Genomic DNA, 15488 nt, shown 5'->3' with positions numbered 1-15488 from the left:
CAGGTACCAAACTCTATTCCTAGGGCTGGAAGTACAGCAGGGAACAAAACAGATGTGATTCCTGCCCATATGTGGCTTCCATTCTAGTGGAGTGCCGGTCGGTGGAGAAGTAAATGAATAAATGAGACAGTCTCCACTAATCTTAAGTGCTGTGGGCAGGGATCACGTGAAGGGGACTCCCAGACCAGTGAGGAGTCCTCACATGGGTAAATAAACTAGTAGTTACAGATGTTACACCCTTCGTTCACTGTGTGCTGGGTGACCTGGAGGGCGTCTGCTTGTCTTGTCCTGAGGACTTTAAGCTCCATCCACTGCTAACCCACAAGGAAGACAGTGAATGGCTGAGGAGGAAGGTGGCTGCCGCCTGGACTCTGGCCTCATGAGGGTGTCTCTGTCTGCATGAAGCCCCTCAGCCTTGACGAGGACCCTCTTTGCTCAGGTCGCTGACACTCGAGTATTTCTGAGGGACCGGGGAGGCGAGGGAAGGTAGACTGTTCGTGGCCCATAACCTTTCTGTGCTGTCCTGCCATACCTGTGTACCCACGTCCTCAGCATGGGGATGCTTTGCTCGCTGCGGCCCATTCACAAGCGAGCAGTTGGCCGCCCACCCGCCAGACTCCATGAAGGAGGAGGTGGGTGATGGAGGCCATGCTTGGGGACACGGGGGCTCCTTAGATTTCTCTGTGGAGGTTGTGTGGGGTCCCAGCTCTGAAGGATGAGAAGGAATGAGCTGGATGAAGATCAGGGAGGGGAACACGTGTGGGAAGCTTGGGAGATGGAAAGAAGCCACGGCGGCCAGAGTGCAGGGCGCAGAGAGAGTGGTGTGGGACGGACTTGGCCTTGAGTGGAGGAAAGCCCGCAGGGCCGCCAGGCTATGGTAAAGGGTTTGGATTTTATTGTAAGCAGAACTGGAGGCCGTTGGAAGGTTTTGAGTAAAAGAATGGTCTGATTTGGTTTATTCCATTTTACTGTTGACGGCAGTGTGGAGAGGGGACCGTGGAGGGGAAGTGGGGATGCGGGGACCCTGGGCGGGGATGGGTGGCGGGCAGGGATGGGGTACAGTGCCCGGTGGGTCTGTGGAGGAGCCCACACCCGGGACACGGGCTGGGAAGGAGCTGGGAGGAGCCGGGATGGGGACTAGGTTTCGGCTTGAGCAGCGCAGTGGGTGGTTCCTGCGGGAAGAGCAGAAAGTGAGGGTGAGAACGAGAAGCCTTTAGACCCTCACTTGGAGCAGGGGCCGCGAGAGCTGGGGCTGCAGAGCGGAATCGGGCGTCCTCAGCAGAGGGTTGACATTTCTCTCCTAATAACCCCAAGGATCTGAAGAAGGTCAGGCCACTTTTTCCCATCGGCATGAGATCTGATGGGTTACAAGCTGTGGTCACTGTCCTGTGATTGTATATTATAGGCTGTTTCTTTTATTTAGTTCGTTCAAGAAAATATTGAGCTAAATGCTATATTCCCTGCAGGGTGCCTGATGATGCAGAGACACACAGGAGGTCTGTGAGGGTGGGGACTGTCTCTAACAGAGGAGACAGACCCTTCCGTCAGAACTAAGTCAGGAGCTGCACCAAGAGTGGAGTACAGTGTGACACCATCTAGGACGGGGAGGAATAGGGCTGTGGGCCCCAGAGCAGAGGCCCTGACCTGGCCTGGGGGGCGGGGGAGGTTTCAGTGGTCCCGGGAGCAGTTGGTGTTGGCATGAACATGAACAAAGCCCTCTCTTGGAACTGACACATCCTGCAGAAGGCACTTGAGGATTCCTTGGCAGGGTTGTGTAGCTTGTGAGAATGGTGATATTCACATGGGTTAAGGATCCTGATGTCATTGTTACCTGCTTGGGCGAAGGTAAACTGGTTAGTTACTAGGAACTTCCACTGCTCTGTGCTCAGTGTTAATTTGTGGCAAGAAACAGAAAGTGAAATTGGCAGTTCCTATGACTTTACCAACACCTTATGTGCATTGTTTCAAAGAACCAGGGCAGATTTTTGCATGAAAGGTGCTGTGTAGTTATCAGAGGGAGACAACTCTAGACTCGCCAGCAAGAGTGTTAACTTTATGGAATGTAAGCACAGCAGTGGGTGTGTTCATACAAATTCACATTAGGACCCTCCAAAGCTGATACGGCTCTGTTATAGATTGAATAGCAACACACTTTATTTTCTTGAGTAATCTTGTAGAACTTTAAGGAAGCTGTTTTTAATTTTCCTGAGGTTTCCTAAGGTGTATTCTTCTAAAGAGCTAACACCTTGGTCAGGACACTGCTGTAAACGCACAGACAACCTTGTTTGCTAAGGAACCTGTACAGAGGTGTGTTGACAGTGGGAGACTGACCGGAGCTGCGAGGGATGCTGGCTGTGTTGTCGCTCAGCCCCTGCGGGGGCCAGGGCTGGTGGTGGGAGTGCGGGGAAGCTGTTCTTGGGCTAAGTTCCCTGCACCACCTGCCGATCCACCCGCAGCCCTGGTTTAGCAACACTGGTGCAGCTGGGAGACACACTGCTGGGACGAGGCTAGGAGCACGTGGAGGGTCCGCCGTGTCCACGCAGGGGTGGGGCGGGTCACGTAGAAGCTGGAGGGACGCGGTGGCAAGTGGCCCAGGTGGATGTGGGCAGGTGTCGGGGGAGGGCCTGCTGTCCTCTGGGCGGTGGCACGGGAGCCAGGAGGGAGGGAGGAGATTCTGGGTCATGCCGGGCTCCTGGCAGAGTTGTTTCTCAGCCGTACAGACTCATCCCTCCTTATGGTCTGGGTCAGCAGCCACCTCTTCCATGAACTTTTACTTCCCCATCCCTAACAGGAAGTCATCTTGTCCCTCCCTGGACCCTCACTTACCCCTGGCCTTCTAGCTGCTCGTAGGTGCTGTGCCCCCAGGCTCTGACCTTGAGGTCTGGGACGGGGAGGGGAGGTGCCCCAGGCCACCTCAGAGCTCTCCTTAGGTGGAGAAAGAAGTGGACTGGAATACACTTTGCTTTGTTTTGTCTTATAAGGGGATATGGCTCGTTTTTACATTCCTTCATTTCTGAAAAGATTGTGAACTCTGATAGTTGTGTAAGTTTGTCATAAATGGGAACTTTTTCTTTGCAGATAACGTGGATGCAAGTGATCTTAAGCAGTTTTTTGAGACCAACTATTCTCAGATATATTTCATCTTCTATGAAAATTTTATAACACTGGAAAATAGTTTGAAATTAAAAGGTAAGAATTTCTACAAAATGTTTTTGATATACAAAGTTTTTTGTTTTTTTAAATAAATATTCAGGAAGTTCTGAGAGGTTATGTGTGTCATGTGCCACAAGTTACATGCTTTTTTTTTGTGCGGTACGCGGGCCTCTCACTGCTGTGGCCTCTCCCGTTGTGGAGCACAGGCTCTGGATGCGCAGGCTCAGCGGCCAATGCATAATTTACTCAAAAAGAAAGAAAGAAAAGTAATGTATGCACATCATTAAAAAAATTCAGATTCCACTAAAGGGTTTGGAATGAAAACTGATGTGTCTGTTTGCCCAGATACCCAGTCTTGCTGTGCAGAGGCAACCACTATCAAAGTGTCCTGTATATGTTATTAACATACTGTGTTTATATATGTTTATGGTTATGCCCATACATATTGGGTTGGCTAAAAAGTGCCTTTGGTTTTTTAAGTAAAAATAAAAGACACGTTTTTCATTTTCACCAAGAACTTTATTGAACAAGGTATTCACCCTTTAGTTCCACTACCTTCTGCCATTTTTCAGGCAACTTCATAATTCCATCTTCCCAAAACTTTTTATCTTTTTGAGCAAAGAACTTTTCCAGGTGCCTTTTACGGTCTTCCACGGAATTGAAATTTTTTCCATTAAGAGAATTTTGTAAAAACCGAATAAATGGAAATCCGAAGGTGCAATATCTGGTGAATACGGCAGATGAATCAGAACTTCCCAGCCAAGCTGTAACAGTTTTTGCCTGGTCATCAAAGAAACATGCAGTCTTGCGTTATCCTGATGGAAGATCATATTGACTAACCTTGGATGCTTTTCGTCGAGTGCTGCTTTCATTTGGTCTAATTGGGAGCAGTACTTGTTGGAATTAATTGTTTGGTTTTCCAGAAGGAGCTCGTAATAGAGGACTCCCGATCCTACCATATACACAATATCGCCTTCTTTGGCTGAAGACTGGCCTTTGGTGTGGTTGGTGGCGGTTCATTTCACTTGCCCCATGATCTCTTCCATTCCACATTATTGTACAGTATTCACTTTTCATCTCCCATCACAATTTGCTGTTTTCCTTACGTTTCAGTAGGGAATCTCATGCGGAAATACGGTCAAGAAGGTTTTTTTCACATAACTTATGTGGAACCCAAACATCAAAGCGATTGACATAACCAAGCTGGTACAGATGATTTTCAACACTTGATTTGGATATTTTGAGTATGTTGGCTATCTCCCAGGTGGTATAACATTGACTGTTCTCGATTAATGTTTCGATTTGATCTCTGTCGACTTCAGCTGGTCTACCCAACAGTGGAGCCTCGTCCAGCGAGAAATCTCCAGCATGAAACTTTGCAAACCACTTTTCACACATTCGATCAGTCACAGCACCATCTCCATACACTGCACAAATCTTTTTTTTGTGTTTCAGTTGGGTTTTTACCTTTCTTGAAATAATAAAGCGTAATATGCCAAAAATGTTGCTTTTTTCTTCCATCTTCAATAATAAAATGGCTACACAAAAATTCACCAATTTTGATGTCTTTTTTTAAATGCATGCTGATGTGACCTGTCACAATACAATCTAACAAAATTGTTTCGAATGAAGTTTAAGACAATTAAGTGCTATTAGACCATCTTACGGAAAAAACCGAATGAAACTTTTGGCCACCCCAATATTTACATGAAATATTCTTTGAAAACCAAGCCAATAAAGTCATGCTGCACATTCTGCTCTGTATTTATGTGGCAGGATAGAGTAGCCTGGGGAGCCAGACAGGTTTGGATCCTTGCCCTACCCTTCTAGCTCTTTCTCCTTGGACAGGTTACTTCATCTGTGACTCAGTTTCCTTCTGTCAGCATTAAGTGGGTTGACACGTGTCCTGGGATTCCAGGACAAAGCATGGCACGTGGTCCGTGGTAACTGTTGGCTGTCATTATCATCATCATCTTTCACTTTTATGTTATGTGTTTTGGAAATCCTTGCACGTTAGCACCTGTATATCCACCACAGTTAAACAGTTGCAGCACTGCGTTGGGCAGAAGTGCCGTTGTTCTGGGTGACTGACTGCTGAGTGACTGAGTCAGGACCACAGAGTTTTAAGGTTGGAAGGGGCTCAGGAGATTGGGTTTTTCACAGTCATCATTCCAGAGTTGAGAAAACCGTGTCCAGAGAGGTTATATCACTGGCCTGAGGCCACACAGATTATTTAGTTAATTGTATAGCCGGAATTGCAACCAGGCTTCTTGATGCCATGTTCAGAGCACCTTCCCTGTACCAGTGGCTCTCAGAGCGCCTTGTGGTTTTTAGACTAGCGGCACGGGTATCACCTGGGCACTCGTTAAGCCTCCTGAATCAGAAACTCTGCAGGTGGAAAGTCAGCAATTGGTGTTTTAAGAAGCCCTCCGCTGATACTCATGTGCTCTCAAGTTTGAGAAGCACTGTTCTAGTTCATATTTCTCCCATTAAATAAACAACACAGATGATAGGTTGATGGATAGACATTGAAATGTCATCTGTGTTGCTCACCGACAGGCAACAGCGTCTTCTACCTGGGGCCTAGACCATCCATGCTTTAGCATCCTGAAGGGTGCCTTTCGCCCTTGTGGACCCTGGCCTTTTGGACCCTGGCCCTGGCAGCTCTGTCTCCCTCTCCTGTTTAATTCTTCATTTATTCACCCATCCAGGATTTGAAGCTGATGATGAGCAAGGCACTGGGCTAGATTCCTGAGAGGAATCCGGAGATGTATCAGATGCTGAACATGCGTCATAGGTGGTGGTAGTTGTGGATGGGTCAGGGAATAAGCCATAGGCATGGTTCACCATGGACTAGGTCAGAAAGTAGATGTGTTGTCAGATATAGACACCCCGTCTGTGGCTGCTGATTTCCCGTAGAGTGCATGAGGGAGGTTTGGGGACGAGGTGGCCTTGGGGACGGAGGGTAGAGAATGAGCGACGGCAGGGAGGCCATCTCTGGGGCATGTCTGGGGAAAGCATTTCTTTTTCTCTTGACATCAGATGTATGAAAGAGGTTTATGCTTGCCTCGTGGGGAGCCTGCAATTCCAGGTTAAGGCATTTGAACTTCGTTCTTTGAGTGGTCAGGGCTCTCGAAAACATTGGCTACTAAGACAGTGTCTTATAATGTGGTGAGTGAACCGGAGGGAGGAAGACTAGTTAGGAGGCTGATGTTGTCATCCGTGTGAGGTCTGGGGACGCCTGCTCCAGGGACGTGGCAGTTGAGGGCAGAGAAAGTGTTAGGGGTCTGTGGGTGCACCGACCGATCGTGAGACGTGGATATGGGAAAAGGGATCCCAGAGGGCGAAGCCAGAGACGCTTTCAGGATGTTGAGTCTGGAAGGGCAGCAGAGGGAGCCCTGCAGGGGAGTCAGGTGTGAGGGACGAGAGGGTGAGCCCGGTTTTTGGCAGTCTGCGTCTGCGGTGCCCGGGGCACACCTGGGCTTAGGTGGGCTGTTAAATTATAGAGACTGGAGCTTGGGAGAAGGGAGGTGCAGTCATCCTGTTGCCAAGGGAGAGAGTGTATGCAGAGCGAGAGAGTGGCAGTCAGGGATTTGGGGGAATTCCTTCTTTTATTGGGCAGACAGAGGAAAATAAGGGGGGTAGCTGGGAGGGTGCCAGGAAGCCTGAGAATAGAGGAGTTCAAGGGATGAAAGGTCAGCAGCGCCCGCCAGTGCAGAGAGTTGAGTACCAGCAGGACAGGGAAGGGATTGTCATTGAAAGGAATGTTCTGAGCGGCCAGCGGGATCAGAAGGCAGACAGACAGGGATGGAGCAACCGGGCAGTGAGACAGTGAGCTGCACGGGAGGTGGTCTTTGCGAAGGTGTGAGGATGAAGCCAGAGGAGCTGCGCAGTCCTGGGAAGGTTTTAGGGGCGCGTTTCCCTGGTCGCAGGCTGAGGAACAGGAGGCAGCAGATGGTGCCCGGTGTGGGGATGGGCTGAGACAGGGTCACATGGAAAGAAGAGGCCATGGAGAGGAGCGTGTGGACCCCTGGCTGTTCCTGTGAGACCTGAGGCAGAGGCCGAGCATGGAGGGGGGTTGGGGGAGGCCACACAGCTGATGCTCAGGCCCTGCAAGGGGCGCTGCTCCAGCCTCTAGTAGGTCAGATCACATGGTGGGCATGTGCCCAGCATGCCAACATGTGTTCTTTTTAAATGAATTTCTCAGTTTTTTCCCCTGTGATTTATAAATTGGTATAAATCTTGAACTTAATTTTTTTTTCTTGCCAAATGTGGTAGATATTTCAAATATGAAATTATGTGATTTTTATCTTGCTTCCTAGCTCTGTTCCACTTCACTATTTTTCACAGGTGTGTGGAGAAGACAAATGTGATATTACGTACAATCAATAACAAGGAAAAAAATTAAAATCCATATCTGAAAAACCCCCTACAACCTAGAATCCTGTTTTTAAAAGGCCACCCCTTCCCCCCCTTTGCTCCTTCTATCCTTTAGGAACATGTAGCGGTTCAAGACCATCAGTCAGTTTGTGCTGTGTAACAAATTGCACAACAGACCATCCCAACACTGAGCACCTTAAAACAACTACCAGTCATTTAGCTTGTGATTTTCTGGGTCTGTTGGACAGTTCCTCTGGTTTGGGCTGGCTCACGCCTCTGACCAGTTGGTGGCGGGTGGCCTCATTCACACGTGTCCTGGTTAGCAAGCCATGCCCAGGGTGCCTTAGTGCTCCTCCATGTGGCCCCTCTTCCCCAGCTGGCAGGCTCTCTTGGGTTCCTTCACACGGTGGGCTTAGGGCTCCACACTCACAGGTGCGGAAGGCTTTTCAAGCTCGCTTCACATTTGCTGTCATCAGGAAGCAGAGCAGGTCACAGGGCCTCTCAGATTCAAGGGCTGGAGAAGTGGACCCCTCTTGTTGTGGGGGAAGCTGCTCCACTGTTGATTAAAACTTAGAAAGCCTGGAAGCTGTGTGTCACCAGCTAGCAAGGAGCAGCTCTGCTGAACGTGGCCCTGGGCAGTCTGGCTCCGCCACGCATCTGCATCCGTAATGCAGGCTGCACAGCACCTCCCGGGATCTTTGACTGAATGTCTGTATGTTGAGGCTTGAATGTTTTAAGATACCTTTTAGCATAATTTTTAATATCCTAAAATTTGTACATTGTCATGATAACTGATTTTTTTTTATATATTCCAGGGAATAATAAGTCACAAAGGGAGGAGCTGGACTCTATCCTCTTTCTTTTTGAAGTAAGTTTTTATTAATTCATTTAACTTTTAAGATTCTTGTCAAAAATATGGTATTTTAGATCTTTAATTTTACTTGAAGAGAAGTAAAAATGATGGACATATATACCCTTCCTTCCTCTTTTACAAACAATGCTGCTAAGAATGTTCTTCTGACTTGTTTTCCTTGTGGGAGAATTTTTCCTGTATGGGTACCTAGATGGGAAGTTGTATGCACATTTTAAATATCGATATTGCCAAATTGCTCTTCGAAAAGGTCATATAAACTTACTTATTTTTTAAAATATTTATTTGGCTGCACCCGGTCTTAGTTGCTGCACGCAGGATCTTCATTGCCACGTGTGGGATCTTAGTTGCGGCATGTGTGTGGGATCTAGTTCCCTGACCAGGGATCGAACCCAGGCCCCCTGCATTGGGAGTGCGGAGTCTCACCCACTGGACCACCAGGGAAGTCCCCATATGCAAGTTCTGAAGCGTGAGGGTAAAGCTTGCGTGCTTGTCCCCCCCCTTGCCCTCCCCCCAGTTTAAGATCCAGAAACGGCAGTTGCCTCTCCCCTGACCCCATCCCTTCTCTGCTCCAAAGGCAGCCATGCCATGCCCTTTGTGCCATTCCCTTTCTTTTCAAAGATGATTTTCCACAAGCATTTGTACCCCTAAACAGTGCACCATGGGGTTTTGTTTGGTTTTGAGTGTCATAAACAGGGTCTCATCTGGTGCACAGTCAACGTTATTTCTAACCTTTATCTGTGTGTTTGAATCTAGTGCTGGTTCATTCATTCCATTCCCACTGCCGGGTCAGGTGGATGTATGATTTAATTCCAACATCTCGCCTGTAGATGGTTTTGGTTTTCTTGGTAGGTAGGCAGATGGTCTGGGAATAAAGGTGACTCTGGTCTCCTTGTCTTCCTCCACTGGCTCGGCCCTGCAGTGCGCTGGTAAATGGGAATGATAAAGGTGGTCTTCCTGTTTCTGATTTAAAGAGAGTTTTGTTAATGTTTCATCATTACGAATAATGTTTTCTGTAAATTTTTGGTAGATATTCTTTATCATAATAAGGAAGATTGTTTCTATTCCTAGGTTGGTAAGATTTATAAAAAATCATAGATGGGTTTTGAAGTTTTCAAAAGTTTTTTTCTGCATTGATTAAGACGATTCTTCATGAATATTAATGTGGTGAATTCCAGTTCTGAGTTTTGGGAAGGCTAGGATTATGTTTGCATTTTTGGATGTATGTTCACAGCTGAGGTTGGTCTGGATTTCCTTTCCTCATACTGTTTTGAATGATTCTGTTACAAAGGTTACAGGACCTGTTGTCAAGTGTCTGTTCTTTTTCTATTATAGAAAATAGTTTGTATAAGATTGGACTCATCTGCTCCTGGAAATTTTTTTAGTCTTCCCTGTAAAAACCATCTGAAACTGGTGCTTCTTTGGTTATGTTTTTTTTTAGTGGGAGGACTTTAACTACTCCTTCCATTTCTTTAATAGTTTTTGGATTACTCTATGATGATTCAGGTTTAATATTTCTTCTTGATTCTGGTTTGGTAAATTATATATTTTTCTAAGAATTCAAGGAATATGGTCTTATCACCAGTTTTAAAACTTATGGGCACGGTCCTTCTTTTAAGAGCCATACATAATCCCTTCAATTTTATCTGCTTTCGATTAATCTTCGCTGTCTCCACACTGTTGCTATTTCTTATTACTAGAAGTAGTAGTAGTAATAAAAGCATTTATGTTACACTTTACAGGTATGATTTTACTATCTTTCAGTTGCCGTCGCAGCAGTTTTAAGCTCTGTTCTCAGTCTAATTGCTGTTCCTTTAAACGCCTTTTCTCTCTGGCTTAACAATCTTGTCTTAATTTACCCTTTGGTTCTGCAGTCTCACCACGAAATGTCTAGTTGAAAATTTCTTGCTTTGTATCTGTGTGCTTCCTATATTTCTGGATTCAAATCTTTTATAATGTCTGTAAAATTCTCTGCTGCTTTCTTCTCAAATATTGACTCTTTCCTTTTCTTTCTGGCCGTACTTTCTAGGATTCCCATGCAAACTTCTTGGTCTGTCCTCCGCATCCCTCAGGCTCACCTCTGTCCTCCCCACCCTATCTCCTGGCCTTGTGCTCTGCCAGGCGGCCTCGGCTGTCTCTCCCCAGGGCACTTTCTCCATTTGGGTCTAATCTGCTGCTTCACTGTGCTATTGAGCTTTTAATTTCTATGTTTTAACTTCTTTTGGTTTGATATTCATATGTGGCTGGTTGCTTTTGATGGTCTCTTGATCCTTGTTCATTTTTAGACATCTTTTATTTTCTGAAACATTTATAATGGAAGAGTTCGTGCTCTGTATCTGATCATTCTTCTATCTGAAGTATGTCTTTGGTTGTCGAAAGCTGTTGGTTATTTCTGCCATCTCTCACGATGGCTTCTTTTCTTGTATGTTTTGTGATATGATTTTGAGATCAGATTTCATTGGATGCAGATTTACTCTGCTTGAATCCTGTTTTTCCAGAGGGTTTGTCTTTGCTTTTGCTAGGGGTCTGGTTTGAATCCCATTTTTTTCTGGAGGGTTTGTCTTTGCTTTTGCAGGGGGTCTGGGAGTGCTCTTGTTTGGGATCACTTTGGCTCCACTTGAGGGTCCTGGTTCATTACTGGCATCCCTGGTTCAGTTCCTCACACCCACCTTGGGATGGGCACAGGTGTCTGGAGCGCGCAGATGTCCATAAGTCCTCCTGTGTACTTGGTGTTCCCTCCCCTCCTGCTTCCTCTCACACTGCTTTTTAAGTCCCTTGCTAGTTTCCCTGTGTCCTCCGAAGCCCAATAACAGTTACCTTTGCTGTCACTGTCCTGCAACAGGAAAGCCCATCAGAGCCTGTGGTCCTGTACCCACACAGAGGGGGTTTCAACACCTTCTCCTCGTGTCCAGAAAGTCTAGATTAAGGAGGGTGTTACTCCCCATACATTACCATCTACAGGGGATGTGTTGCCTATATAAGAGAACAAATATATATTACTCAAAGCTTCATAAAGCCTTCATTTGGCACAGTAAATATGAATGAAAAATGAACTTGCATTGCTTTTGTTTTTGTTTATGTTCTCTCTCTGTCTCTCGCTTCAGAAGGTAGGTTGTAATTTGTATGGTTCGTTCTGAGAATTAAGTAACTTCATCGCTACCTTCTACAAGTTAGTGCCACGTAAAGAGATGGTTTATGAGGATTTGAAGGTAACTACTTATCAAGGTGTAAATAATTGGGAAAGGCTTCCTTTAGAAGAAGTGGTATTATTAAGACATGTTAAATCACAGAAGGGATACCATGTAAAGACTGTCTATAAATAAGAAATGGATTGAAAGAAAGCGCAGAGGTAAGGGAGTTAAGAAGGCAGGAAAGAGGAGTCTTAGGAGAGCTGCTGCCTGCTTTGTGAGTCAGGGCTGGTTGGAAGGGAACCTTTGAGAAAGGAAGCAGTCATTTGTTCAATGTAGTGAGCTACCGAAGACATCACACTGCTCGGATGAAGCAAGTGGCGACAGTCAAGGCTGCCAGCCCAGGCCGAGTCTCCTTCAGGCAGCGGGTGGACCTTCCCATCCTTATGTTGGGTGGCAGCACTGTAGCCCTCAGAAGCTGACCTCCAGCTACCGTTGCCTGTGGCTTCAAATCTCTGTACCACTTGGAGTTTCTCTTGTTGCTGGTTCATGGAGATGTGTGTCACGTCTAATTGAGGTTACGGCTCCTTAATTTTACTCTTCTTTTAAAAAGATATTTCATCTGTCATTGCCATATGTTTCTGATGGGCCTGCAGGATGATGGTGTGGGACCCCATCAAATGAATCAACGTTGCTGACTTGACCAGAATATAAATATTTTACTCAGGCCATCCTGTTTAATCCTTTCCCTCGGAAATAGGTTCAGTCTTTCCAGTTTTTATCAATGGAAGGTTGGGGGCTTGGTTGTGTCAGGTGACTTGCCCAAGATTGCACATCTGTCCAGTGGTAGATAGAGATTTAACCTCTGGTCTCACTCTAGAACCCATTCCTTAACTCAGCGCCAGGCTGCTCACCACTTAGAAGTCTCGATATTCAAGCTGTATTCCATGGGCCACCTATACCAACACATGCCTATTCTTGTACAGGTCATTCATTCATTAGACACATTTATTGGGTACCTACTGTGTGTCAGGCACACTTCTAGGTGTTGGAGGTATGGCAATGGGCAGTGGGATGGATGGAACGCCCTGCTCTCATGGAGCACGTCCTAACGTTCCATGGTAAACTGAAGAGTCCAGTGGTGAGAATGGATATGTCAGTGCTCCAGTAACCACCTTATGAGTCAGAAAATTCTGAAAGGCCCTTTTCAGAAGTGACACTTAGATGGTGGCCCTTGAGGTGGCTGCCTACATAGGGGAAAAGGAGGGTTGGTGTAACAGTGTAAGGCACCTGGTGAATGGGTTTCAAGATCAAATAATTCACTTGACTTTGAGCAGCGTCTGCATTCAGCAGTTGAGAGGTGTTCATGGTTCCTGGGATTTGTTTTAATCAAGTATGGTAAGACACACAGACCTGAAAATGATTGGCATGAAGGAAGACGTTATTACAGTGCATCCAGTGCCTTAGAAGCAGGAGGCACGGCGCGTCAGGTAGGGCCATAAAGAGAAGCTCCAAGGTGAAAAGAGCAGGCAGAGAGGGCATCCAGGGCGCTAGTGGAATCTCTGTGTGAGAGGTGGTTTCTGCAGGAAGGAGTGGGCCAGGCGAGGTCGCCAGCAGGCTGAGCAGGTTAGGATTGGATAGTGTGAATAATTGCTGCGGGCTCTGGGCTCTGGGAGCGGCCCCCAGCTTTCAGTACCTGGTCGCCAGGCGATGCGGGCAGGGGATAGTGTCCCAGAGTGTGAGATCCCATTAAAGGAGGTGGCTGAGGTGTGCATTTGGGCTTGGCTGCTTTGCATATCAAAGGTGTGCTGGCAGGTACTCCCAGGAATTCACTAACCTGGGAGGGCAGCTCCTGCCAGTGCAGCGGGACCCCAGGTGTCAGAGCATCGACAAAGTGAGAGAGTGGCATGGACATATACATACTACCAAACGTAAAATAGATAGCTACTGGAAAGCAGCCGCATAGCACAGGGAGATCAGCTCGGTGCTTTGTGTCCACCTAGAGGGGTGGGATAGGGAGGGTGGGAGGGAGGGAGACGCAAGAGGGAAGAGATATGGGGACATATGTATATGTATATGTATAACTGATTCACTTTGTTATAAAGCAGAAACTAACACACCATTGTAAAGCAATTATACTCCAATAAAGATGTTAAAAAAAAAAGAATACAGAAAACAAGTAAATACAGTTCTTAGATGTTGTTTCAGGCCGTCTGCCATGCTGTATGTCATCCCCCCTTTGGTAGAGAAATCGGGGAGTTTGGATAGAGTTTGATAGCAGGGCATTTCCCCAGCCTCCCAGTCCCCAATAAAAATGCACATCAGCAGAAGAGATTTCATATTAAAACTTACACATATCCTGGCCTCAGAATGCTACTTATTCATCTGTTTTTCAAATATCACAGAGTTAGAAATCACAGATACACGGACATTTGATTTCTAGATCGCTTATTTTTGAATTTATCTAAATTACCCCACCAGATTAAATAAACCCTGTTTTTTTCCCTTCCTAGAGGCTGAACGGGTTCTTGTTACCCTGTGAAGTGTGGCGGGAGCTGGTCTCGCACTCAGAGTCCCTGGGGCTCCCTGTTTGGCTGTTGGGGTCACTCTGTGAGAGCACTGTCACCCGCACTTGGCTTGTTGCCCCCTGGCCTCTTTGCGCACAGTTTCACTCCTACCTCTTGGTGTATGCAGCTCTCCTTTCAGGGCCTGCCCTTTGCTCTCCTGCTCTTCCGGCCCAGTCTTTCAGGCTGTGTTCAGACCCCTCGTTTCTCCTGGCAGCTCCAGCTAGAGGTGCCCGTTCTCTTCTGTCAGCTTGTATAATGCACTCCCACTTGGTACCTTTGCATTACAGCCGGATGTTCCTGGTTTTCCCTCCAGGTGTCTTAGATTCCTACGGAGACTAGGAAGTTCCTGGGGCCCCTTGTAATCCTTTGTGTGCCCCACACCGATTGGCACTTGTTAATATTTATTGTTGGATTAAAGCCTCTTAAATTCTCGACTTATCTCCCATGGGGTTTATGTGGTATTTTTCTATTAAAACTATTTTCTTTCCTTGCCTATAACTCCCTGGACAAAGGGGATGAGAGAAAGGTAGCAGAAGGGCTGGCGAGTTTTGGATCTGGCTTTGGCACAGCGCGCCGTGCGGCTCTGACTGAGGCAATGAACCTTCCTTTGCCTTGGGGTCCGCGTTCCTGCGTCAGGGGTGGGACCAGATGAGGTCTGGAGGCTCTTCAGCTCTGCCAGCAGCCTAGGGTCCCACAAAGGTAGCTTTGATGGAAGTCTCCAAACAAAGACGTCTTCAAAATAAGAAGTTCACGGGGGAGTCTTTTTCAGCATGAAATTTAGTTTCATGCTTTTATTTAGTTTTAATATCAAATCACTTTGATCAGCCTTTGAGTATCTAAACACCTCAGTTGCTGTCTTCTCTCGAGCAGCTCTGTTCACTAGAACTTTCTGGGACGATGGGAATATTCTACATGCAGCTAGGTGACCACTCGCTACATGGGCTACTTTGTGCTGGGAATATGGCTGGTGTGACTGGGCAACATAAATTTTAATTGTAAGTAGTTTGATTTGATTTAATTTTTTTTTTTTTTTTTTTGCGGTATGCTGGCCTCTCACTGTTGTGGCCTCTCCCATTGTGGAGCACAGGCTCCAGATGCGCAGGCTCAGCGGCCATGGCTCACGGGCCCAGCCGCTCCACGGCATGTGGGATCCTCCCAGACCAGGGCACGAACCCATGTCGCCTTCGTCGGCAGGCGGACTCTCAACCGCTGCGCCACCAGGGAAGCCCCCTTTTCATGCTTATTTTAAGATGAAAATAATAGTATAAACCAGGGACAGTCAAATGGGTTTGTACTTCATCTTGCCCCTTCCCTCCAGCCACCCATCGAGATAAAGAAAACACTGTCAGTGTCCTCCCAGGGCAGTGCCCACTGGTCCTCACCCTTCCT

The 15488-nt window shown here is 46.9% G+C and overlaps 1 protein-coding gene across 4 annotated transcripts in view; it reads left to right on the top strand.

The window, feature by feature from the left end:
• The window catches only part of RALGAPA2 (Ral GTPase activating protein catalytic subunit alpha 2), a 282446-nt gene that overhangs the window by 19535 nt on the left and 247423 nt on the right, over nt 1–15488 (top strand). For 3 of the 4 annotated variants that reach the window (XR_003435157.1, XM_027118095.1, XM_027118094.1), the window contains exons 2-3: nt 3079–3189; nt 8349–8401. Coding sequence is in view for 2 of the 4 variants with exons in the window: in XM_027118095.1 (XP_026973896.1) it covers nt 3079–3189; nt 8349–8401 (164 nt within the window). In the remaining 2 variants the exon portion in view is untranslated. Of the gene's footprint in view, nt 1–3078; nt 3190–8347; nt 8402–15488 lie in introns of those variants that run through there. The other variant, XM_027118096.1, reaches the window with a different exon arrangement.

This window comes from Aethalodelphis obliquidens, unplaced genomic scaffold, assembly GCF_003676395.1.
Source record: "Aethalodelphis obliquidens isolate GAN/ISIS:26980383/991018 unplaced genomic scaffold, ASM367639v1 scaffold18, whole genome shotgun sequence".
NCBI classification, from domain to species: Eukaryota; Metazoa; Chordata; class Mammalia; order Artiodactyla; family Delphinidae; genus Aethalodelphis; species Aethalodelphis obliquidens.
The sequence above is the reverse complement of the archived record's forward strand: the minus strand, read 5'-3'. Positions and strand labels throughout refer to the sequence as shown.